The sequence below is a fragment of the Aplidium turbinatum genome, chromosome 3 (assembly GCF_918807975.1).
Source record: "Aplidium turbinatum chromosome 3, kaAplTurb1.1, whole genome shotgun sequence".
Taxonomy (NCBI): domain Eukaryota; kingdom Metazoa; phylum Chordata; class Ascidiacea; order Aplousobranchia; family Polyclinidae; genus Aplidium; species Aplidium turbinatum.
Window position 1 is genome coordinate 3,560,868 of NC_137474.1, and position 25,457 is coordinate 3,586,324.

General features: G+C 36.9%; 1 protein-coding gene and 1 long non-coding RNA gene across 10 annotated transcripts in view; one reads left to right on the forward strand and one right to left on the reverse strand.

Moving 5' to 3' along the window:
* The window catches only part of LOC145767581 (uncharacterized), a 39,448-nt gene extending 25,176 nt beyond the window's left edge, over positions 1–14,272 (forward strand). The window contains exons 2-3 of one of the 2 annotated variants that reach the window (XR_014288811.1): positions 1,635–1,780; positions 13,915–14,272. This is a non-coding gene — a long non-coding RNA (uncharacterized LOC145767581). Of the gene's footprint in view, positions 1–1,634; positions 1,781–6,110; positions 6,435–13,914 lie in introns of those variants that run through there. The other variant, XR_014288812.1, reaches the window with a different exon arrangement.
* Positions 298–25,457, reverse strand: part of LOC145767580 (rap1 GTPase-activating protein 1-like) — a 96,704-nt gene continuing 71,544 nt past the window's right edge. For 5 of the 8 annotated variants that reach the window (XM_082579427.1, XM_082579432.1, XM_082579435.1 and 2 more), the window contains 17 exons: positions 13,544–13,619; positions 13,197–13,232; positions 10,019–10,084; positions 8,465–8,698; positions 7,846–7,967; positions 7,536–7,637; positions 6,557–6,755; positions 6,086–6,226; positions 5,486–5,641; positions 5,005–5,174; positions 4,390–4,546; positions 4,147–4,239; positions 3,757–3,815; positions 3,373–3,489; positions 2,482–2,551; positions 1,566–1,769; positions 298–1,340 (listed from right to left, as the gene is read on the reverse strand). In XM_082579427.1, the coding sequence (XP_082435553.1) occupies positions 1,212–1,340; positions 1,566–1,769; positions 2,482–2,551; positions 3,373–3,489; positions 3,757–3,815; positions 4,147–4,239; positions 4,390–4,546; positions 5,005–5,174; positions 5,486–5,641; positions 6,086–6,226; positions 6,557–6,755; positions 7,536–7,637; positions 7,846–7,967; positions 8,465–8,698; positions 10,019–10,084; positions 13,197–13,232; positions 13,544–13,619 (2,131 nt within the window). In that variant the 3' untranslated portion in view covers positions 298–1,211. Of the gene's footprint in view, positions 1,341–1,565; positions 1,770–2,481; positions 2,552–3,372; positions 3,490–3,756; positions 3,816–4,146; positions 4,240–4,389; positions 4,547–5,004; positions 5,175–5,485; positions 5,642–6,085; positions 6,227–6,556; positions 6,756–7,535; positions 7,638–7,845; positions 7,968–8,464; positions 8,699–10,018; positions 10,085–11,303; positions 11,332–13,196; positions 13,233–13,543; positions 13,620–25,457 lie in introns of those variants that run through there. The other 3 variants (XM_082579429.1, XM_082579434.1, XM_082579431.1) reach the window with 3 other exon arrangements.

Consider the following 25,457-nt stretch of genomic DNA (forward strand, 5'->3'; position numbering starts at 1 on the left):
AAGCCAGGGGAGTGTAGCTTTGTTCAGTTTTGCTATGCCATGCATTCCATTTAGCGCCTTGTAAATGAGACATTCAAGAACAACATGGTCAGCAGTTTGTTCTTCTGCGCCGCATGTGCAGGCCGTAATTCATTGACTTATGATTTAAGCTAAGAAACGGTTAATGGGTCATGCCGTATTCTCGACTCGAGTTTACCGCTTTTTAGTGCAGGCCGTTGTGCAACGTTGCCCGTTCTACTGCATGACTGCTGATGATGAAGACCTAACTTGTCTTGCTATTTCTCATAAAGAACAAACTCCTTCACAATACTTTATTGTCATAATAGAAAGTAACATAATTTATATAAAAAAAATTCCTAACTACATGAAACGCAGTTAAGCAGCAGAATAACCCAGACAACAAAATCCATCATTTTTTTCATTGATTCAACGTCTGTAGACGTTGAATCAATGTAAAAATGACGAATTTTGCTGTTTGAGATGACCTCATTTGGCCAATACAGTACATTGAATAGGGCGCAATACAAAACGTAGAAATCGACCAAGAAAAACGCACAACTGAAAAAAATGAAACGGTCTAGAAATAAACTCGTCATTTTGGTTCGTTATAAAACGTTTAAACGACCAAGTTGTTGATTAGAATGACGTGCAAAAAAGCTACCTAGAAAATGACAAGAATACGAGGATTCACATTTTCAGCAAGGATTTTGTGAGACCAATACCCAAACAGCAAAATCCGTCATCTAAAGAATTTTTGCTTTTTGGGTATATTTGTGTAACCTCCATAATTGGGTGAGCAACGCTACAATGTTTATATCGTTACGACGACGTAGAATAGAAACAATCTTACATCCTCAGAGAGCAGCTGCCTGATACAAACATTCACCTGTTTGTTGTCATGTGATGCTGAAACGGTTGAAAGACAAAAATCACAGTCTATAGAATACAGAAAAAAAATTCATTAAGTTAAAAACGCAACGACTCGGTTGGTATTGTCAGTGATTTTAATAATGATTTGACGCATATACTTTTGTCAAGTCTTTGAAATTGGCAGTGGTATCAAGCCGACATACGTCAGTCGATGACGTCACAATTACGCAAGCACCCCTGTGAAGCAACCAAAAGGAAGACCAGTGGACAGCCAACCCCAAAGCCACAGGTCGACCTTGACAGCACTCTAGACTTTTCAAGAGACACATTTCATTTTTCTTCTATATAAAGTGCTCTTCTGTCGTGGGTAAAGTGCTCCCTAGATTTCGAACCAGGGTTGGGTTAGAGTTGATGTCGTTTATTTTTCGATGTTCCTTTTCTCGGTATTTTTTTACTTCGTTTCGCAAATTCTGCAAAGAAAAAGAAATGTTTTGAGAACTCAAACTTAAAATCAGTGCTTGCTTCATAATTAAAGATTTATAGAACACCTTAAAAATCTTTACGTATACTACTATTTAAAACTCTTCAAAAAAAAAAAGAATTTTCTGACACGTTTTAAGAAAGTTATTTTTACCGCCTAACCCTGCCTTCTATTGTGAGGTAACATAGCCTACTGTGCTAAACAACAAACTAACCATTAACTCCTGTTTTTGGGTTTCCCACTCCTTTTTCTCAATTTTGAGTTTTTCCATTTCCGCTTTCAGATCACCTAAGCCGTTGACGTCACTTCCGTTCACTAACCGCCGCTCGGTGGCGCTGTTACTCTTGAAAATTGACCTCGACAGCTTGTTGTTGGGGCGGGGCCATGAATCAGTGCGAGAAGACGAAGCGATACTTTCCTAAAAACAAAGTAAGAACTAAATATTTTACGGGTTAGTTACAATAGAACATAATCTCAGTATCTTTTCATTGTTTATATCAGGATTGCGGAGACTGGGTCGGGTATTTAAGGCCTAAATCTGTACAAAAAGTGATGTAGATATCACACCAAAATTAAAAATTTAATTTCTTGAGCACAAGCTTTGGTAAATCATAACAGTTTAGTTTTGTGTAAACTGAAAAAAATGAAGTTTGTTGGTGACCTGTGCGCGAGTGTGGTCTTATTTTGGATTGTTCGGTCTTTTTTTCTTTATTTGACATGAGCCCGGTACGCTTTTCACAAACATTTTACTTGCGATCTGCAAGTCCAACTTGCATAAAACTTCATAAAGTCCTAGACAACCACTTTATCAGTTCACGTCTTTACGAGATTAAGTCAGATCAGTACACGATCTGATGAAGGTATGCCGATAAAATGGTTGTTTGAGGTGCCATAATTTACTAACAGAAACATTAAAAGTGCCTCTTAATTTAACTACTTACATCACCTTAATCTACAGTCCCAGCCGTTGTGTTGTAACGTGTGTAAACGGCATGATTTGGCACACTTTTGCTATTTTCTATGACACAAACAGATTATGAATGTGCAGGCTACATCTTTACCCATGGCTACACTTAACTACAGAAAGTTCATGTCTTTTTATTAAATATTGAAGATTTTATAAAACTTACTAATCCGGTGTCCGAATCCAAACTAGTAAAACTTCCACATGATTGGCAGGGTGAATTCGAATGAAGATTTCTGAAAAAAAGAAATTGTTATATTTGTGATACCTAACATAGGTGATAAGAACAATACGTGTTTTCATATCGCATATACACCTTGCTATCAGCACAGTTCTATAGACCTGCTGCTGGCACCATTTTTGTCAATGTTGAGAGATAAACTGGAATAAAAGTTTGTGGCATTTTTAAACGGTTCGTGACATGGACACTTTCTCTATCTTGCTACCGAGTCGGTTGTGGACCATTGCTGCACTAAGGACTTGCTCTAAAAGCAACATGTGTCGATAACGATTGGACATGGAAGAAATGGGTCACATAAACACTGTCTGCATCAGTGGCTCATGCCCTACATGTGCGTATCGGAAGCTTAGTATGACAAACGCCGTCTAAGCGTCACCTCTCCGTGCCTGCATCCCTGACGCCCCGGTTTGTCTCATCGGTCTGCCGCTACTGAGACGGGCGTCGGGTTTGTCAACTGTACACTAACAGAGAGTGGCGCCTTACTGTGAATGTGGCACTGAAGAATAAACGGCGAACTATATCATCAACAACAATATCATACTTTGGAGGCTAAATGTATTGGAAGGCTACGTTTGTTGGACGTAACGTAACGTTTGTTGGACGTTACGTAACATTTGTTGGACGTTACGTCCAACAACTGCAGTAGTTGCTTTCTAGTAGTCTGAGAAACTGTAGGAAATCTGGTAAAGTAAAAGATTCTCAAAGGCTCAAACGATAACCCCCCAAGCTGTGTTATTCCGCTGTAACGACAGGGAAATCGAATGACAAACAATGCAGGGCATTATGACGCAACAGATGGAAGCAGAAAATACCAACCTTAATTTCTTTGGAGAATCGTTCAGTGACGTCACACTGCCTTGATTCGATTTCCGGTCAAGGTTCAAGTCGGACACGTGACCGCTGTCATGACTATTTTGATTGGACGAGAATGTGCTGTGGAATAAAAATGTAGGTTGAAGTAACCCAAGAGATATCATTGCCTGTAACAAATTAGCACTTTGTTGGATGGTGTAGTAGTTATGAAAGTTGTGATGAGATAGGGCTCTCAAATTGTATTTTCATGCTAAATTGCAAGAAATTTTATTTTGTGACTCGATTGTGACAAACTGGCGAAAACACAGCAAGTAACATCATGTATGAAATAGGTTTTTCTGCAGTTAGTTTCGCAAACAATCGCCACATTGTCAAAGCTAATCTCACCTTTTTCCATCCTGGCTATCAAAAGTTGAACTTCTTTCAATCTTTTTACGTCTCCCGTCCTGCAATGACATCATAATGACGTTACAAGAATATAAAGTCATCGGTTAATGCAAGTAGGCTCAAACATGTTCATGGCCGGTAGTCGAAGATAAGATGTACACTAAAATTAACATGTTACTAATTGTCTTGATAAGACATAGAGCGTCTGATAATCGAAAGTACTCGGCTATCACTAGGCGCATTAGCACCGTGGTCATGCAGTACTTGTGATACAAGTAGCGTACAATCATCGAAATTGCAAACTTGATGCTTCTGCTTGCTAAACAATTGAATGCTTCCAGTGAAAGAATAGGCATTTTTATCACTCAAATGAAACAATATCACACGTACCAGACTTGTTTTCGAATCCTGATGTTGAAACTTTTTGGTCATGTCAGGGCTGCCATTCTGATCATCCACTGGTTTCGAAGGCCTTGTCAGTTTCTGAACATCATAAATCTTTTATAATCGTAAACATTGGTGACTCTTGCTTCACTTCATTTAGATGCTTTTTTGTTTTTAAACAAACGTCAGTGTGATGCTATAATACTTTTGTTTATGACGCTCTGAACGTGGATTGCTTCATCAACTCACCTTGAAAGCCTCAAAGAATCCACTTCCTGAATCCTTTACTGTGTCTGATGAACCTGACGTTGTGCTGATGTTGTCACCACCGGATTGTGACGTCATGCCCAAAATGAGCTCACTGCCGCGTTGTATTTCGTCATGAAGCTGATCAAGCAACATAGACCTGCAAAGCAGAGAAATTAGCCTCCAATTTTGTGTCAATGTAGGAGCACCTACAAACGCTTCATCTCAATCTCTATTATAAAGTCTTCAAATGAAAATATAATTTTTCTTGGTCTGTATCGAGCTTGTAAATCTTTTTGTCTTGTAAAAGATGACTTTTCAATGCATGCAACGTAATTGGTTGCATAGCCGAGTGGTGGCAGCCCTGGTTCGACACCGCAGAGCAAGCGACTGTGCCTTTGGCAAGACATCTAAAGGCATGCCTGAAAGTGTACATGAAGATTGGCTCCCTTGTCTTCCCGCATACTTAGTTTAAATCTTCAAGCCTGGATTCGACAAAAAATGGGTACAGAAAACAAAAGGTGTCTATGCATAATGCATTTACAATGTAGCAACAGCAGGTCTTAAATCTATTGTAACGATTCTTCAATAAATTAAAGGAATAATTTGACATCTTACCTCGTCCTGTACTGAAGCTTGGCGAATTGTTCAGACTTGTAACAAGACCACTCGGCGTTCATCAGCTTACAATACAACCACTCTCTAAAAGCGTCGTCCTTCTTGAACACTGCTGGTTCCGGTAGAGTAGGTTCGAACTCTGGCACATCTTCACGGCACGTCACCGACACCTTTGATAAAAAGGCACAAAATTTCTCAACCAGTTGTATATAAAAATTTTACCGTTTCTACGGTATTAGAGCATTACATAAAATGCAGTTATCATTCACTAAAAACATTAACAGGCTGTTTCACCCTTATTGAGATTATCAGAAGGTTCTTATTCAAATAGAATCTACTTCTACATTCTATTAGTATTAAACCTTGTTAATCTAATCTTTTGATAGTATGCACAAAATGGTATGCCGAATAATAGTCTAAACTGAACACGTCTTGTCAATTTTAGGCCACTGCAAGTACACAATGTAAAAACACAAATTACCTTGTATTTACATGCGTCAGTGCCAGGATTAATGGGTTGAATGACGATGTAAGCGTGCAGGAAGTGCGAGGTAATCATGTTTGGAACAAATGGGGTGTTTTCCTCCTGGAAGACTATGGCGACTATGTCATTTCCAATGTGTCTTTTCCGTTGGAGCTGTTGTGGTAAAGAGTGCAGTATAAGAGATTCATTTCATGCTTGTATAGTGTACCGGTACAAATCAAATCGTTAAAATTAAGAATTATTTTCTACCGTACCTATTTTTTTTTTAACATTTTGTATTTTCAAAATTAAATTTACACAGTACTTTTTAACCACAACAAATATACCAGTCCGGTTATCCCAGTTTTTGTTTATCACAGGTTACCGTTACAGCAAGTTAAATATGATTTAACTTTCACACGTCTGCAGCACGAACAAAGGTCAATCTTTTTGTTTACATTACCGGCACTCATTTTAAATCTCAAAGGTTAACAACTTCAGTATTTCATTGTACATATCAGTATTTGGCTGTTCACAAATCCCGTTGAATTATTTTTACGGTACAAGGTACAAAGTTTAATCCTAATACGCTGATCTTCCATAAAATTCGACATGTACCTGTTGTCTGTCTCCTTCAACATAGGGCAGCATGGTGGAGACATGAAACATTACTTCTTTGTTCTGGAACTTTCCGTGAATAGAGGTTTCTCCAGTATGCCCATTAGTGACGTCAAGACCTCCACGGAAACCGCTGAACCCCTAGATGAAAAGATAAGTTTTTAAAAAAAATAGTTACATTGTTTCAGCGTTACTTTTGTACATTATGTCCCCAAAACTCAAGTATTCAATAATTGGAATAAAACATCTTTTCATGTCATAACATTTCTTCTAGCCTTGTTAAGTCTTTATTGTAAGGTGTTACACCGCTCAGAAGATACAGAAAGTCTCTTTGTTCAACAACGGCATACAAGACCTTTGAAGAAGACATTTAAAGTAAGCAAACAAAAACATATCGTCTTTGTGTCTGTTCAGCTAACCCTAAGACAACCATAGGTAGACATTTACAGCGGTATACGTAATATTTCTTACTTGTAGGTTAACGCTGTCACCCAGGAAGTCAAGGAACTCCCTGAATGCGGGACTTTCATCACAATTGCTGAAGACTTCCTCTTCCTTGCATTGCTTCTTTTTTTGATAAACGACTCCGAATTTATAGAATGAGTTTAGAGAGTGTTCGTCAAATTGAAGAATGGATTGCCACACGTTGGGACAAGCTATAGGCTCAAATCTGATGAATAAATGGTTAAATTGTTCGTTTAACTGTTTCTGTGTGTCCTATTTTTGACACTGAACTTGCCAACATCAAATATACAATGAAGAATGTTCATTCAAGTACGTTTACGTCACAAATGACTACTGTATCACTTCATTGTCACCGATGAATCTAGCTTATACAGCAAGACAATGAGACCAACCGTTCCCAAGCAAGGTTGACAACGTTTAGTGTTTATAATGAAATGACCAGTTTAGAATTTCCTGTTCATTGAGACTTGATGACAATTACTGTTGAGTGGTAGCAACCTAGGACAGCAGTGGGCGACCTTCCGTGCATGAATAAAGAAAACAACGGGGGTGCGGCCAAATACCAGCCAATAATATTGTTTCATGCTCAATAGCCCATACTTCCTTGTATATTGGTAAATTAGTTTTAATTCGCGGCTTTACAAGGAACGTTTGCCATGACACAAGTAAAAATAAATGGGAGTTGTTAAGTTATTCAGAAAACGAAGCGTATTCTACCCATCACACAACCCCGACAGCAAATCAACCGTTTTTTCATTGATTCAATGTCTGCAGACGTCGAATGAATGTAAAAAACGATTGATTTGCTCTCTGGACATACACTGAGTTTTTTTATGAATGCTCCGTGTATCAGTCTTCGTCTCAACATGTGGTGTTCTCAACCACTAGAACTGTTTTCAATAAATAACGAACTTCTGAACGCACAGTAAAAATCTGATCTCACGCTATCAACTGAAATTGATTTGATTTAAAACGCAATACATACCTTTCTACATTGATATTTTTACAAAGAGCTTTAGCCCATTGTACGGGACCTCCACTTTCGGGGGTTACAGGGAAGCACTTAGTCCACGAGGCGTGGCGACATCTAGAGGTACATACGTCATGAGTCGATTTCACAACTTTGTAACATTTGAGAAAATTTATGTGAAAAAAAAAACGAGAATAATCAACAGTTACTGCACATCTTCAACGACTTGTGTAATTCTGTTTACAATAATACTAATTATAGCTTGCAAAAACAACATAGTTGTATCAACAACAAAAAAAAAAAATAAAAAATAAAAGTAGCAAACCTTAATAAAACTCTGTGTTGCCCAAGGCTTCCTTTCTCAAGTGAAGGTTCGTATTTTATCGACATTACCAGAGACCCAATTGTTTCATTGGTTTCATCGAACCCGTACAAATTGACGTGTTCCTGGAATTGTGACGTTTTTCATTCAGTGACGTAAGTCATTGTGTCACACACAAAGAAAGTGAGCAATTTTATTTCCTGTTACATGAAATATACAACTGTGTGGGAAAAATAAGCTTCAGACAATCTTGGACTACTCAATTCAATTTAATGCTGAGACTCACAAAAATGCATTTTTCAAAATCGCTCTGCATGCACAGCGTAGCCATTATTCGACAGTCCTTGCTTTGCTTGCGTAAGAACTGCAATCTCTAATACAGTTTATTTTAGCTGTCCTTAAATAGGCCTTTGTTAATCATGTATAAAGTGAAATACCTAACCTTATGGGTGACCACTTTAACAAACCTGAAAGACCATTGTTGTATGGGTTAATGGGACTGAGGGCCTATTCTTTCGCCACCCCATGTGGGCGATGCTTCCCGAGAAAAAATTACCATTTTATGGTAAAGATTATGGAAAATTCTACTGTTGCCTACTTCTATAGAAAAACGTAAACTTACTTTTCCGAGAAAATGTTCCCTATAAGCGGTTATGACGTCATCTCTTTGCAGACGACAATGGATTGGCGATTCATTTGCAACCAGTTGGGACGGCTCAGTGGCTATGTGAGGGGAGTCCGTGTGAAAACCTTGCGCCCAGTACCCACCTTGACTAGGGGGGATCACTTGGGCATAAGGGGGACCTTTACGCAATACTTCGTTGATGGAAGGATACAGTGCTGCGGGTTGAGAGGGCTGTAAAACAAAGCTTTAATTAACCTTCAAAACCTTTCATCGTAATGTAATAAAAATTATTTAAACAACTGAAGCTGCTTTTACTTCTTTATATTGAAGAGGTAGATTGTTAAAAAAGATCTCTTTTGTATGGAATACATCAAGTATATTCTAAAAACTTTAAATTCTGATGTTTAGGCGATAAAATAAAATTAATCCAATCAACACAACTGTTAGCGCATGTTATGCTATACAGTACACAAAATATGTTAGTCAAAATAATTAAGATCAGTATGTAACAATTTAAAAGAAGTTTTGCTACGAAATCAGAGATAAACACTTTAAACATTTTAACAAATGTAAAGTTTTTCACCAAACAACATCAGCTTTTTGCAGTTGATTTAATTATTCTTAAAGATGTGCCTCATTGCCACAAATCTTGTAGTTGAAAAGGAAATAATTCCACCAATGCCGCCTGTCGTTTTGCTTGACTCATGGTGTGTCACAAAAAATGTTGAGGATGTTTCAAAGTAGGAAATTAAGTATATTTCTTGTCATTTGTTTAATCCAATCATGATACAGTGCAATCATATACTAAACTATTCAGATTTGAGATTTTGTGAGCTGAAAGTCAAGGGAAGAAATTTTGATGTCGACCTGCACCATGTCATTGATTGCCATGTGAAGACACAGCCTTATAGCCTCAATGGGCGTCGAACCGACGTCCTTTCGAGTGTCGCCCACATACACCACTCAACCAAGCAGCCCACGGCGCAAAATGAATGGAAAACAGGTTTTGTAGAAAAAAAATAGCAATATTGCGTTTCAAACGTTAAATTTTGTTTCAAAACGTATACGAGATAATTTGTAACGCAAAAAGTGCACAGCAAAGTTAAAGTCAAGCAAAGCAACAGTTAGGCTTTTGTTAAATCTGTTGTTTAAATCGCCATTTATTGAAAGGTTGAAAAAAGCACGACACAAAAGTGGGGATAGTGGGAACACAAAGTGAGCAATTTTGATTCGCTAAATTCAGATTTATCACAAATATGATAAACAAGTCATCCAGTTGAAAAAGTACCGCAAGGAATTTACACTTTTCACTCTTTAAGGTCTTCATTATTATTTTGTATACTTAAAATACGTTTTGAGATGCATGTAGCAATTGGACTGAGGCAATCGTCAAACACAGCATGAAAGCTTTAAAGAAAAATGCCAAAAACACACAAAGAATCCAGCAATTGGTGATTGTGTTTGTAAAAGCTTTTCGAAATGTTTGTTGAAAGTTTGACAATTTTTTCAGTTCTTTCTCGTGGACAAAATGAATCAAAGTCCGCCAAGTACCTGGTTATCTTGGCAAGGAATGCTAGCAAGATGAAAAGAGCACCTTTGTTCATCCATGCGCGTCCCCTTCAAAAATAAAAAAATGTAATTTTTGCATATAACTCAAGAAAATCGTTCTTCCCAAGCGAGTGGCCAGTTTTAATTTTAGCTTTCTGTTACTGGTAAGCTGGAAGCAAGCCTCTGAGGTTAATAAAATATTAGTAATCAAAAAGCCACAATCACTTCTTTAATGAAAGTATGGATACACAAATAAAAATAACAAATCATGTAACATACCACAACATATCGTGAAAGTATCATACATTAAAAAACAATGTCGAAGCAATGTATAAATAGCAGACTCTATTTACATTTAGCTATTTAGTCAATTTCGCAGTGAAGACATTGAAAAAATATTACTACACTGCAGAACAGATGCAATTTTTGTTGTAAGTTGAAATTGTAAAGCTGTAAAACAGTCACTTCTCTATATCCCACTCGCCCGAAATAGATTTCAAATAAAACAAAGCAGTTTAAAAGTTCATAAATTAGTAATTTTGTATCATCGTTTTTGTGCTTATGATAAAGTGTGTTTTTGTAGACTATATCCATCTCAAAGATATGCGTTGCTCTTAAAGATATTGATCAAAGCTTTACAATACAACAGTTTCAGCCAAGGTGTATTAAGGTGACGCCTACTGCACCACATCACCACCCTGCACAATGTGGCAGTGATGTATTAACAAACTGTACACAATTCAAGCAATCTACAAATGGAACTGGAAGGCATTGGGCCAGCTGGGAATCCCTTAATTATTTATACACTACATAAAGTACACAAATTGGGGCTCTTGAAACTTTGAGAACAAAAACACCCTCACCTCTGACTGAAAGCTATACTTTCCCGAGTTTTTAAACCTTCTGATAGACAAAACTGACATTTTGCAAACTTTTGATGTTGAACGACGTAAAGTCACCACAAAATACCGTGTTTATCAGATGATCGATGATTATGTAGCTTACGTTTTAAAAACTTAAGGTGAGCCATCTGGTTTGACAAACAAAACTATTATATTCGTTTGAAAAGCCATATGCTGTCATGAAAGGGGCTATTGTTACATACAGAAACTAGTCACACATCTGCACTGCTGGCACTTCAACAGCACATGATAGAGCACGCATTTTGCTTTCTATATGCACCAAGTGAATGTCTCGTAGCAATATGGCAACACTGACTAAAACTTTCTCGCGCTACATTACTTGTAAAAATGTGCAATTTTTACAACTAGATAGCAAAAAATTGCACCTGAAACGACAGCTAGATAGCAACAAAGCATGGCAACAACAGGGACTTCCTGACAATAACTCTTCGCATAACTTGTGAACAAACAAGAAAACCATTGTGTGGAAAGTCTAGCATATGGAAACAGGTTCCACTTCCGTTTGTTTGGAGTGCTTTTCTATTATTACGTCAACTACCATACACGGTACAACGTGTATATTAACCTCCCACGCCTGAGAAGTGTGACGTATTGAAGAGTTGCGGTTTTTCTTCAAATTACGATGAACGTTGGAGATTTAAATCGGTGCAGTAATACTGTATCAGTTGAACGAGTTTGCTTTACAGAAGTGGCGTCGAAATTACAAATTGCGATTGACTGTCAAATAAGATCACTAAAAGTCAACGTGTATTGCACAACGAAAATAACGACAAGTTTAATAGCAGCAAATCACTTTGTAAGCCTCACATTTCCCTATAAGTCTTTTGTTTGTTTGTTTATTGCATCCAGGCTTACGTCCGGAGATTGAAGATTTAGATTAAATGGACGAGAAGGCAAGAAAGCCAATCTTCGTGTCCGTGACCACCTTCAGGTATGCCTTGAAGTGTCTTGCCAAAGACACAACCGCATGCTCTTGAGCGGTGTCGAACTGGCGCCCTTTTGAACGTCGTTCCAGGACTCTCACCACTCAGCAATGCTGCAGGCTTTTGTTTAATGAAACGATATCACTAATTAAGAGTTTTTGTTTGTGTAGACAGCGCTTGTTCTTCACAATACAGTATAATGTTCAAAATATACACAAGTTCTTTTTGGCTTGGTTTTCTATCTTTTCTCCTTCAAACGCGTTGCATGCTAAGAAGCGGAAAACTCTACAGCAAAATGGCTAAGCTATAATTAAATTTTGAAAGTCTTTTGTTTTAAAAGTTTTGTTGTCGCTGTGTGACATGAAAAAATCATCTTATGTGCACCAGAGGAGGTTGATAATTTAATTGACATCTTACTAACTCATTTATGTTATATTCATTTGTTTTATGGCAAGACTAATGGTTTCTGGACGGAGTTCTGAACCTGCAATCCTAACTTTGGCCAGCGAAAAAGACTTAATAAATAAGGACTCCTTGTTACTTTAACAACGCCACTGCCAATGGAGAGTGGTGAATGGTGATATATAACTTTTGATCCATAGAAAAATAAAGCATAAACTTTTTGTGGCAAGATACGTGTTATTTTTTATTTTGAAAAAAATAAAAGCTGATTAGAACCGCAGAAATTAATGTATATATGAATATATATATACATTTGTGTATGTACATGTTACATGTAGATACAGCAAAAACCTGACATCATTCTGAGAGTTAAATACACCGCCGTCCTAGAAAGAAAGATCACCACAAAGCAATAGAGCTACAATTGATGCTACACTTCCCGAAAAATGGAAAACTTAACAAAGTTATTTCGCTCTTGGTTGATTAACACTGATTGGGCTAATTCGTGTAACTCGTGCATGTGATTTTTATAGAGTGTTAAAATTACGAAGCAGCAGAACAAAGTTGTGTGTCCAAGGTAAATGCACAACAAAGTCTAAATAATACTTGAACTTTGTCGAGCACTGTATCCTTTGAATTCGTGATCGGTCTCCTTTTCTAGCAGCGAATTAATTAGGCTTGTAATTGTTCTCTAATATGTGACATTGGCTACCCCATTACCTTTTATTTAAACAAAGTCTGCTATTTTGTAAATGTGCTACGTAAAGTGACTTCCGCAACATTAATCTATCGGCTACAGCAAATTAGCAGATTAATACAAAAGCTACATACTAAATTACTGAGTTGTTTAAAGCTGGACTGAAATTTTGTGGTCAGGAAATTTAAACCTAATTCCTAACATTTAAACGTGTTAAAGGAGCCATGTTATCTCACCTGCATTTTTTCCAACATGGCAAACAAATCATCAGCCTATATTAAAGAAACACATCAGTTAGAAACATGCTTTTTGTTTAATGTAATATTTAAAAAAATCTACTAATCACAACAGCAAAATTAAAAGCTAAAGAAAGATTTTCATGCAAATCACAGCAACAGGTTTGAGAAGCAGAAAGCTGTGGCAATTATGGCGTCATTATGATCGCGTGCTGCGTTCAATGACTTCACAATGTCGTCATCTTTCAGCAGAGTTGAAATTATTTGAAGAAACAACATCGGAAACGCTGCTACTGAGCCTCACCGCAGGAAGCACCCCCACATTTTTTTTTTAAATAACTGTTCACCTTGCTAGCTTCATTTGCAAACTTCCCACTGTCATCAGAACAGGATTCGCAAAGAATTCCACCATTTTCTTCTTTTCTGAAGAACAAAGTGTTGAGTTTAGATCTTGGAAAACCAATTTATTTGATAGACTTCTGATCAGCAATTTTGATGTAGCTTTATGATCCAGTCAGGCATAGTAGCTTAAATGTGACAAGTTAAAAAGTGCAAAATCACGTTTGGGTCACACTCACACAATAGTTCTAAACTGGAAGAAACGATCTTGTAAACAACTTCTATATTCAGTTAGACTTAATAACCAATGCTTATAAGAAACTTTCTATGAAAGGTGATAAGTAACTATTTGATAAAAACTTTGTATAAATATTTTCAGGCAACAGGGGCAACACAAAGTGGGAAAAAAAACAGAAACGCCTTCTTTTCCGGGTCTACATGTTATTTTATCAAGCGCAGACAGCCTATTCAATGACTGATGGAACTTAGCAAATGTTGTCTCTCTATCAACATCTTGCGGCAGATGACAAGACAGCATTTTTGTCATGAAGGAAGTTCAAAACTGTTTTGCTTGTACAGCGCAAGGCTCACAGTCACAACAATGAATACTGTGACGTGATAACACTGTAGTTAGTTCAATTAAAACTGCAATCATCATTGTTTTCGTCTATAGTCTGTATGAAACAAAAACAACCAGCAAGTGCTTCAAAAGACAATTTGACGTGATTTATCGCGTGTTAGCCTCACTGAGTATACTGCAATAAACCATCCACGTTCATGCACTAGCTATGCATAAAACTGACATTGATTTTGCACGAGAACATACTTGGTTATCAGCATTCAGTGCATAATTTATTAATGGTTTTATAACTAAGGCCACCCAAGCCTAGGCAAGTCAAAACTTGATATCAAATATGTTTGCTTTGTGCTGAAGATGACAGAATAATTAATGCAGCCTAACGGTTTGTAAAATAAAAAAAAAATACATTTTGTAGTTAATACTTTGAACATGGAAATATCTTAAAGCTGCCTTGCAACTGCAGCAATTGGTTTTTCAAGACATTCATTTCTTTGTGACTGCAAATACAGCTTGAATTCAGATTTAATTACACAAAAGCTCACATTGATTTACACCAGTACCTGATAGGGTTCGTTATGTAAGTCGCCAGAACAGCTGCTGCGGCTGCGCGTTCTGCCTCGGCTTTTTGAAGTGACGCTTTTTGAAGAACTGATGCGAATCCAATGAATCTGGCAGCTATCTTAAAAGTGTTCTTTTTCATTGGCATTCCGTTTTGATCGGTGAAAAACGCGTCGTCATTCGACAAGGAATCATTCAATGAGAAGCTGTCGCCTGACGCGACAGAAGACACAGCGGACCTGCGCGAACGTAAGCGGGCAGAACAGTGGCGTCCGGGTGCCGTGGAAAAATCTGTGTTCTTCAACAGAGGATGTTTAGGGTCATTATAGAAAGCAACTTGATTTTCACAATCAGGAACACTGCAGATTCTTTGATGACGTGATGCAGTCCGCTGTTTTGATTGGCTGATTGAACTTCTCAGTGAACGACGATTAGGTGACGACCAAATCACAGTAAAAGCCTGATTGCTGGGCGAGTAATATCCACTTTCAGGATCGGGACTAAAGGACAAAGTTTAAGGGTCAAGGGTCGAACAGTAAAGCTGCAAATGGAAACGAACAGTCACACAACCTCACAAAAAGGCAATACGTAAATTCAACGTTAGTTTTACCACAACTCGTTGCTAAACATAAATATAAGTTCGAAGTTTTCAAATCGACCATACACAACAGCAGCTCAGTTTTTGACTTTGCGACATTTACTGCCTGATACTCTGAAAGAATCTAAATTCTAACGCCCTGTACGCTTAAGCTGACATTTCTGTTATTTAAACTTCCAGGATGCCCCATTCATAATAAAGTCACACAAGCTCTGACATGCGGCTGACACTAAAATAGAATAAGAATGTTGATATGCTGAACAGCATTCACCATTTTGCTGGCAATGTTGGAAGTAGAGTTAAGCCTTGCAAGACATCTTAGTGCACAACAACTTCATCTCACACCATAAACATTATGTGGTTAGTTCAGTTACGACAACAACCTAACTGCGTCATTATTTCCATGGCGTGTGCTTTGTCGGGCAACATTCTTAGGTTCATCACAACAAAAATTATACGGAAGTACAGGGCCATTGAGAAAATAATTTTAGGGGCCTGGTACCACTGAGAAACCCGGGCTCCTAAAATTACCCAGGGGCTTGAGTCCAAATATATCCCATGGACCTTCCTGTCAACGTTACTTAGGAAGTCTCACTGTATAAAATACGACGACTCCAGTTGGATGCTGAAAATTACTGCACAATCAAAACTATTGAACGACGTTACTCGTAGGAGAACCACATTGTCGGAATATAAATCGAGTGCTTGGTACTTGTGGTAGCTTCACAACCTGGAGTATTCACAATTTAAAACAAAGAATTTAACATTTCACTTGTTATTCTAATTTAGCCATTGCGTATTTTTAGAGCTAAAACTTTGCAAACACAAGTGCTACCAGCAACTTTCTTACCAACAACCTATCTGCTACCTGCTTGTCTAGTGGACAGCTTGAAGACTTTTCAAAGCAAACATGTTACCTGCCTGTGTTTGTTTTGTCACAAGCCTCAAACCTTTACAAACAAAAGAAACAATATAATAATCTTCGCCTGACCCTCAATACACAAAAGAACTGCTCACAGGAGGCGAAAAACATAACTAGCAAAATCTGGCTATTTTTGCATTGATTCGACGTCTCAATCAATGTAAAAAGGGCAGATTTTGCTTTGTTTAAACCAATATCCAACTCTTCCTTTATGAATTAACATTAAGGAATGTTGTAAAAGCGTAAAGAGCGCACTGGGTTTTGTTTTACAAGCTGAAACATCGACTCGAAACACCTTCCTAAAATTTAACTATTTGAACTTCACTTGTTCGTAAGGAGCTGAATTTTCAAACTCAACCGACAATACGGCAACGAAGCCTTGTCTGAAGAAGCTAGTGGATTAAAAGCGACAAAAGATGTTCTTCCAGCTGGAAAGTTGTCTTTTTCACGTCGTTTCAAGGTAGAAGCGATGTAAACACGTCAACTTTTGCTGGGTGAGATGATTCGACTGCGTGTGGCTTTGAAAAAGTCCCATTATGAATCACAGAAGATTTCAAAATCTGGCAGAAAAGCAACAATTGTTCTCGATTGGTTAAAAATATAAACAAAACTTTAATCAGACATCACTTCAGTTTTAATTTTTGCTGTGCTGTAGAGATAAACAGGAAAAAACATCAAGTTTTTCTTTGAAATTAATTCGCAAAAACAATTTTCAAAAAATCTTTGATTTGTTCACTTGTAACCGAAAACAAACACGTTTTTTACCAAGCAACTTTGCAAGTGCGCTAAACGCGGAAGGTCTTGAAGAAAGGTTTAAAACTGGGAAGAAATTGAACCTTCAAACCGTTTAGCAAATATCCAGGCTTAACATTAAAATGTAATATATAAAGCCAAGTAGCATTAACAAATTCACCATATTTATTCAAATATTTGTTGAATCCGGTGCTGTTGCTTGGGTTTATATGTCTGTGGTACAGAGACGAACCCTGTAACCAACCTCTCACAAAAAGGTAGCAATACAACATGTAATTGAAAGAAATTGAACATGAAATTGGCTTCAACGACAAGTTCTAGCGAAAGAAATTCTCCAAAAATAAATCAAAGGGTCAGCACTTTGGTATTAATTTTCATCATAAAAAAAATAGCTAAATTGCAAAACAATTGCGGAAACAAGAACGCCTTAAAAGTGCCTACTTCTTGTTAATCGTCTTTCGAACTACGTCACTGTCTTAGCTGTAAACTTCACATTGGTAACAAATAGATTTCGTGCAATAGAAGACGTGTGCACGCAAATACAACCAGCTCTCAGCACGTGACACGCGCATTGTGAAGTCATTGCTATTATCATAAATTCAAAACATGGGGATATTTTTTTATAACAACTCACAAAACTTGGAATAACCTGGGACAAGGTTACAAGATGCCATTCTACAATTTTAAAATAATGTATAAATTACTGGCAAAACTTGTGTCCTTGATATTTTACATTATTTTTTACCATAACAATAAAAAAATTACATGTCAACAAAGATTTGGATTAAAAAAAAAAAGATAATCTTTATGATGGAATGGACAGATTTATATCTGAAAGTAGAGGATGGGGGTATATTACTGTCCATAGAAAGTAGGCAAAGGGTTAAATGAGTAAAATACAGGATGGGATGATGATGGATGTATGATTGGGATAAATTATTGGGTAAGCCAAGGTCGCGTAAATCCTTTAAGTAAACAAGGGATTAATGAAAGAAGACTGATGATAATTCATTCTACTCGTTTTTAAACAGCTTGTAAACATATTACGGTAGTTAGCATCAAGAACCAATTACTAGTAAACATTACAATAGTGATGCACAAGTTCATATATTTCTTTCCGATATTGTCTTTACCTATTCAGCACAACTCAGCCATTTCACATTGATCTAAAACCTACAGGCCCTTGATCAATGTCAAAACCGACTGATTTTGTGGAGAGTTGGCAAGTCCTGTTCGACCTACAAGACACTTAGTTTCCACAACTTAAAACAATCAAATTTCTTAATAATAGATACATTCAATACTATTAAATCTTGACTCAAAAGACAGACTAGTCTGTGAGGTTCTCTGAAAGTTGTTTTGGTTCACTACGGACCATTTTCGTGCTTCAATAATTGATACTGTTGTGACAAGTTCAACGCTTACACAACAACCTATCCTGGCTTTTCAATAACTTCGACGCACAATGCTCATAGCTTTGACATTTTTGACTGTCATGTCTGCGTAATATAACTAGACGTCAAACACTAAGTATCCACTAGAATCTTTGTTTTCAGAATATGTTTCTGACAACAGGTATCAAACACTTGAAAGCATTCGAAACCAAAGACACTGAGCTAAACAATACAAATCCAACATAAGAAAAATATGTTGCTAAGCCGCCTCTTCAAAAACACACAACTTTTTGTAGTTTGCGTAAAACCTAAATTGCTTTGTCGTAACAGTTTTCAAAACCTATTAAATCCACGCGGATGACGTAATGACGACGTCATTCACATGTTAAACTTCCTGGTTCAGCTATGACGCATATAACTATGCAAAACGTTTAAAATATGATTTGTGTTTTACTTCATCAATCATATCGTCAATCTCACTGAAGAATCAAAAAATTTGCTGCGGAAAGTTCGGGAACTAAGAGATTTCTTATGGGAAGGTAAGCTGTATGTTTTGCCGTTTTGCAATTTTGAAACAAAATTTTGCAGCCTCAAAGCATTTAAGTTTCTTCATGTCACGTTAGCCTGACCTTATACTGCTGTGATCGCTTTTTGTGGCATTCCTAAACTCACGTAAGCTACAAAAAAAACACGATAAACCACTGTAGCTTCAATAAGTGAAAAGACCAGCACTTCCGCACGGTATGATGCTGATTTCTACAAAACATGTACACGAGTTATGACTGAAAAAAGGGCCTATAACACTTCGAAAGAAAAACCTTTTGACTCATTTCTGGTTTAAACAGATTTGTTTTTTTCAACAGAATCATGAGGCATGTCATTTTAAAGCTGGAAAGATTGTAGGTTTTCTTATAAGGATTAGTGTTTCCAGGTAGTTTAGAAAGGTCTTCCAATTTACAAAGGTCAAAATGTATTTGACTGTATTTGGTCATAAATAACTTCCACATTTTTATGCATTAATATGTGTACCTTCCATTAAATTAACTTTTTTGCAGCTTTGTCCATTTGCGTACCCCCAGCCTAGGTCTGTTGATCCTATTTCTGGCTACAAAAATGTGTATATACAGTATATTGACGAATTGATCCTCTGCTTGGTCTTTTATCTTGAACTTGAACAAATAATAAAGAAAGTCACTGCCTCAGTGGCGCAGTGGTTCGAGTGCCTGCCTCAGAGTCGGTAGATGTGGTTTCGATACCCCATCGGGTCACACCAAAGACCTCATAAAAATGACAGTAAATCTGTTCCTGCTTCGCATTTAGCACTGAGGAAGTGGGTTTAGAGAAATTTATACACTTGGTATCCAAACCAGTCATCGTCAACGTATGCAGACGTTGAATCAATGCAAAACTGATGGGTTTTGCTGTCTGGGCAGCGCCAGTTTAACGGTGCGCTGAGAGATAGGATTACTTGCAAACTACCGTGATCTACATTCACTAGCCAGGTTAAGATAAAGCCCAATTGGTACAGTACTGGATCGTTCACGCTAACAACAAAGAAATCGCTTAACATTTGCAGCTTTCAAAATAATGTCGCATTAATATTTCATTCTGATTCTGCCTGCCATTACCAAAAAAGGAAAAATATAGTTTTTCATTTGCAAACTTATTATTTCTATTTGATGACGTTTGAGGAAGAAGACCGAAGTGGGGAAACCACCTGCTTTAAACTGCAATCAGAAAATCACGCTTGAAGGCAATAATGTTTCAATGATGAGCTGTGCTGTGTTGCTGCTGTGCTAAAGTCCAATGACCATTGTAGTGAGAAAACAACTAAATGTAGTCACTAATTATGAGTCTGAAATAAGTGCAAGTTGAGTCTTACTCTTGATGACAATTGTTTAAACTGTTTTGTTTTAAACAACAAAGCTGTGATTTTGCTTTCATGTAATTTACAAATAAAATGATTGAATGTGAACAACTATATGCTACTGACGACTGCTGATCTACTTGTTATGCAAGAATGCCCACGTAGTTACCGAACAAACGGTCTGACGACACAACAACAATCATGCCACTTCTTTCCGAACAAAACAGTTTATTACTTCATTTCAATTGATTTTTTTTAGTTTCAGTAAAAATCTGATTTATTTTCTAGAATTTTTTTCTTATTTTAATGTAAATCCGAGTTGAGTGAAAATAAATTGCACCAAGAAAATGATTTTCCATAAAATTTATCATCACAAGTCACAAAGTAATTGACCGCTCTCTCCAAATTTTCAAACATTTCCATATTCAACTTTTTAATCAGAGATATATTGATTTTCTTTATAAAGAAATAGCAAAGCATAACAAAGTGATCTTTGTCAAAGCAACTGTTGCCATGACAAGCCTCCGAGTAGGAAGTCTGTCTCTCGGGTTGCTGTAGCTCTCAACTATATTGTCTCCACAGGAAAGACATCTTCCATTTAAGTTCCATGCAATACAAACGACGGAACCGTAGCTTATCCAATATAAACCATCATATCCTGATTGTGTTGCTTTAAATAACGAAATAGCAATAGGCAAAGGCAGCGCTAACAAACGACAATACAAAGCCACTGGCGATAAGCTCTTAAAAACTCTTTAAACTTTTCATAGACGTCATTCTAGTTCAAGTGGTCATGAAATGTGTTTAACTTGGGAAGCACTTGTGGTAATTTTCGCTTGTAAAAGGACAGATACAAACATCAATGAAAATTTTGAACTGTAGTGAATAAATAACTTAATCAATCGACATAAAAATCAATTTGCAGTGGAACAGTTTTGTTAACTTAACTTCGTGAATAGTACTCAAATCAAGTCAAATGACTTACACCTCATGCATTCTCACTGTGCATTACAAAATACGATTTGTCTCAGACAGCAAGTCAGTCGTTTTTTTACCTTGATTTAACGTCTGAAGACGTTGAATCAATGTAAAAAACGACTGATTTGCTGTCTGAGGTGCGTGTCTCGAGGTCTAAACTGTTTCTGTTTCCAACAATGCTTCACAAAGATGTAACAACAATGACGTCACGCAGGTGGACACAAAGATCATTCCTTGCTCCCCCCCCCCCCCCCTGACCACTTAATCTCTACCCTCAAACCAGTTGGCGTGAGTCTGGAATCGATTCTCAGGCTATTGCGGTGATGCAAAAACAAACAAACAAACAAAAACACTAAAAAAACAAAGAAAAATCTTCACCATCGCATTTGTTACAACTGTTTTCATTGTGCACGTGAGATGAAACTACCATCAGCTATGGCATCATTATCAATATTTATGACACCGAGTCATTTTCTTTGTTGCGCCATAATGATTTTCGAAACTTGGTCATTATAAGGTGAGGTCGTAAATGATAGTGCTGACAAAAGAGTATTGATATTAGAAAGAAATAGGCCCACTTCGATTCTATATGATAGCTAATCAATATGCAGAAGTTATTAAAATTTAAGGAAATAAAGTTCTGAAGAAATAAAGTTTCTCGCGTCCAGCTGCCTGCTTTAGTCTTGATAGGATCTTCAAATAATTCATATAAACTTTAATAAATAAATATTAAACCGAGTTCGAAATATATAATACATTGAAACCATACAAATGAAGAAAATTGACTGAAACACTGTAATGTCCTGAATCAAAATCCATCCGTCTAAGAAAGATATCCAGTCAGCAAAAGTTGCCGTTTTTGGATTGTTTCAACGACGCCAAACGTTAAAATAATGCTAAATAACAAGTTATGCTTACAGGAATATGCAGACCCAAAGGCAAGCACTCTAAGCCACCAGCTTATATTTTAACCCGTTCCCGCCCAAGAATTCTAATAATGAATGACCGAAATAATGCACATTGAAGGGATAATTTTTTTTTGAAAATTAATTTACATTTGTTAGATGTATGATAACAAAAATTCAACACAAAAATGACGGTTTTGCCGGACAAGGGAATAGTCTGTTGACATGCCAACAAAAAAAACATAATTTCTTCTCGGTTGGAAATAGATTAAAAGGTCTTAAAAGTGGGCATTGTTAATGCAAAATCCCCGGACCAGCGCATAGCTTTTGAGATGAGCAATTGTTGTTCTTTCATATTAGCGAACCTTTAGTTGACTGCCATCATCTTCATTAAATTCCTTCCTCTCGTCGAGGAGTGCAGGCAATAAAGCGTCAAGTTTCTTTGTTGAAAGATTTTCTATTGCAGTTTTGTAATCAAGTCCTGACCAGTCTTTAATATCGTCAGTGCAAATTCTTGGTGGTCTGCCCCTATTTTGTTTTCCATTTATTTTTCCCTCTAGTAATTCTCTTTGAGTAGAATTATTGCAAATCATATAGCCAAAACATCTCATGGTTACTGTAGCCACTGCCTTTTTTTTATTAATAATAATCAAAAAATATTGACACAAGAAGACTTCATCAGGTGTAACTTATATTATGAAACAGTCACGGAACAGTGTTATTCTAAACAACCTCGACTACAAAAATGACTCCAGTGGCGAATCAAGCAATGTAGGCCATGGATAGAGGCAAACATAAGTGAAATTCCGACCATTGGCCTTACGTTTTATGCGAATGTCGTTATTTTGAGTAGGGACCCACTTTTACATTTATTTTGGTGGTTGGTTTCCAACTTGGTGGCTACAATTCTTGCTATACCTAAAACTTTTCACCGAGACACAAAAATAACAAAATGTCAACATGAGTTTTTTCTCAAAAGCTGTGAAAAGCTACAATTACCTTTTGTTCATTTACTCTGTGTCAGAATAATGGAGTCAATTGTAACATAATCCCGGCTAAATAAGATGAATAGCAAGTCAACAATACAATCTTTGTGGCCATGTATGACACAGTGCCACAAAGATGGATACACAATTACTGAGAGACAAAATTTAACTTAGCAAATCTGATGCTTGCAATCTTAAATTTCGATCAAATCTAACTAATTGGTTTCAGCTATATACAACCTAACTAATTTCATTTCATGAAAAGCTAACTCCTTCTCCTAATGACTGGTAACAGAATGATAGAACCAAAGTCCACAGAGTCAAATCTAGGTTTACAACTGGTCAAACTGAACACATGAAATTTGAACTTATTTTAGTCGACAGCGTAGGCGTCTGCACTTTGACACAAGTAAAAAATCATAACCACGAACTGCGACATTGATTTGGAAACACTTCACTTGACCAGGACCCTGTCTTAATGAAAATAAAAAGAATTTTCTCCCAAAATTCGTCGCCATTTTACGATATCACAATCAAGAGAAACCATTGAATCAGAAACAAGATGACTATTCACAATGAAGAGATTGTAGCCTCCACAAAGCTAAACACGCCACCGGAAAGGAATTAAATACTAGACAAATGACAGAATCAACCGGAAAAAGAAAAAGCCGCAGATTTGGACAATACAGACTGCGACAGATTAATTGATGACCTTATTTTTACATGCCTTTTTAAACCAAGTTTTGTATGAAGACAATATTGTAAACCAAATATCGACGTTAAGCAGACGACAGTATCACGAGACAATCAAACCCGTGACATGCCAAACCAAAGCAGACAAGCATTTGTGGTTGAAACTCAGTCATTTGAACACTGATCTCTAGTCGTTTGGACTCAGTGGAATATAGATATGCCAGTAACAGATATAGGTAGAAGTCTGGTACCTTGCGCTCTATCATTCCGAACAAGTCAAAAATATTACACACACACTTGACAAGGGAAGTTTTAACTTTGACCGCAATTCAAATTATGATGATGGCAAGGAAGAAAATTTGCATATACGTTTTTTGCTCTCGCGAAAGAAGTATACGTACATAACATAAACAAATAAGTAAAAAGCTTCCCAACGTTTTCAACACATCATTGTGTCCTCATCTCAGTAATAGACTAATCATGAATACATTTGCAATATAAATTCTTCTTTTTGTGTTACAACAATGTAAATGTCTGCAGACGTTGAATCAATGTAAAAAACGATTGATTTGCTGTCTGGGAAAGTGCTACAGCTCTATATGTTTTGCTTGGATGAAAAATCATCATTTCAGTTTTGGGATCAGAAAAACACAGATCAGTTGTGGCGCTTTTGGCTCTGGGTCTCCAATCATTCTGTCGCGAAATTGAAACATAGGAGAAAATCTCTAGCGGTTAAATTTCATTTTTTCTGGTTTATTATTTTTAACGTATGGATGGTTTTAGTGGAAAAACACATCGTGTGAGTCACGAATTACGTTTGATTGTTTATTGTTATAGCAGAATAACAAGGAGCGTTGGGCCGACTTAGCCAGCAAAACCCATCTATAAACGTTGAAGCAATGCAAAATAACACGGATTTTGATAGCTGAAAATTACTGAACACAATGATGAGGAAAATCGCTGCTTATCCAAGCAGAAAAGTTCAAATCCAAAATCAAAACAAGAAATAAAACTTTTAAAAGCGATTTAAAAATTTATAAAAAGCACAACATTTTCACGCGTGCGTCATGAACCAAATTATTATAACAACGATAACTTAACAACTTCAACCCAAAAAAGGAATCGTATCGTTCCACCAGAGGCACGACGTGTCGGGTGAATTGAAACAAGTGCCTTGGCATTCAAATAAAACACAATCTACTCCAATGAATCTATCAACTGTCAAACGTCCAACATGCTTTTTGGTCATGTCCCTCTCATGTCTGGGTTAAAATTGAAGAATTCGTTGTTAGTTTCGCTGCATTTGCTATTTCAATACCAGCTCTTATTTTTCGCCTGATTTAATCTCTAATTTGATTGGAAGCCAGCCTCGACAAATCAGTGACGTCACCATGAAGACTAATAACACCAAATGACGTCACAAAATCAGATAAGATTTTTGAGGTTACTGGATTTCCTTTTCGTGCAAATGTGTTGTACAACTTTAAACATTTTTTTACTCAATAAGACATTTGAGACGGCCATTCTACAGAAGAAGCGGTTTCTGCTGTTGCTGTTATTTATTCTGATGTTGCATCAAGAAAAAAGTGACAATTTGTGAAAGAAAAGCTTCAAAATTTGTTCAATTGGGGCACATGAACCAGTCATGTTTCCCTGCTGCTCTCAGTTGTACAGTTGCAACGTTACAA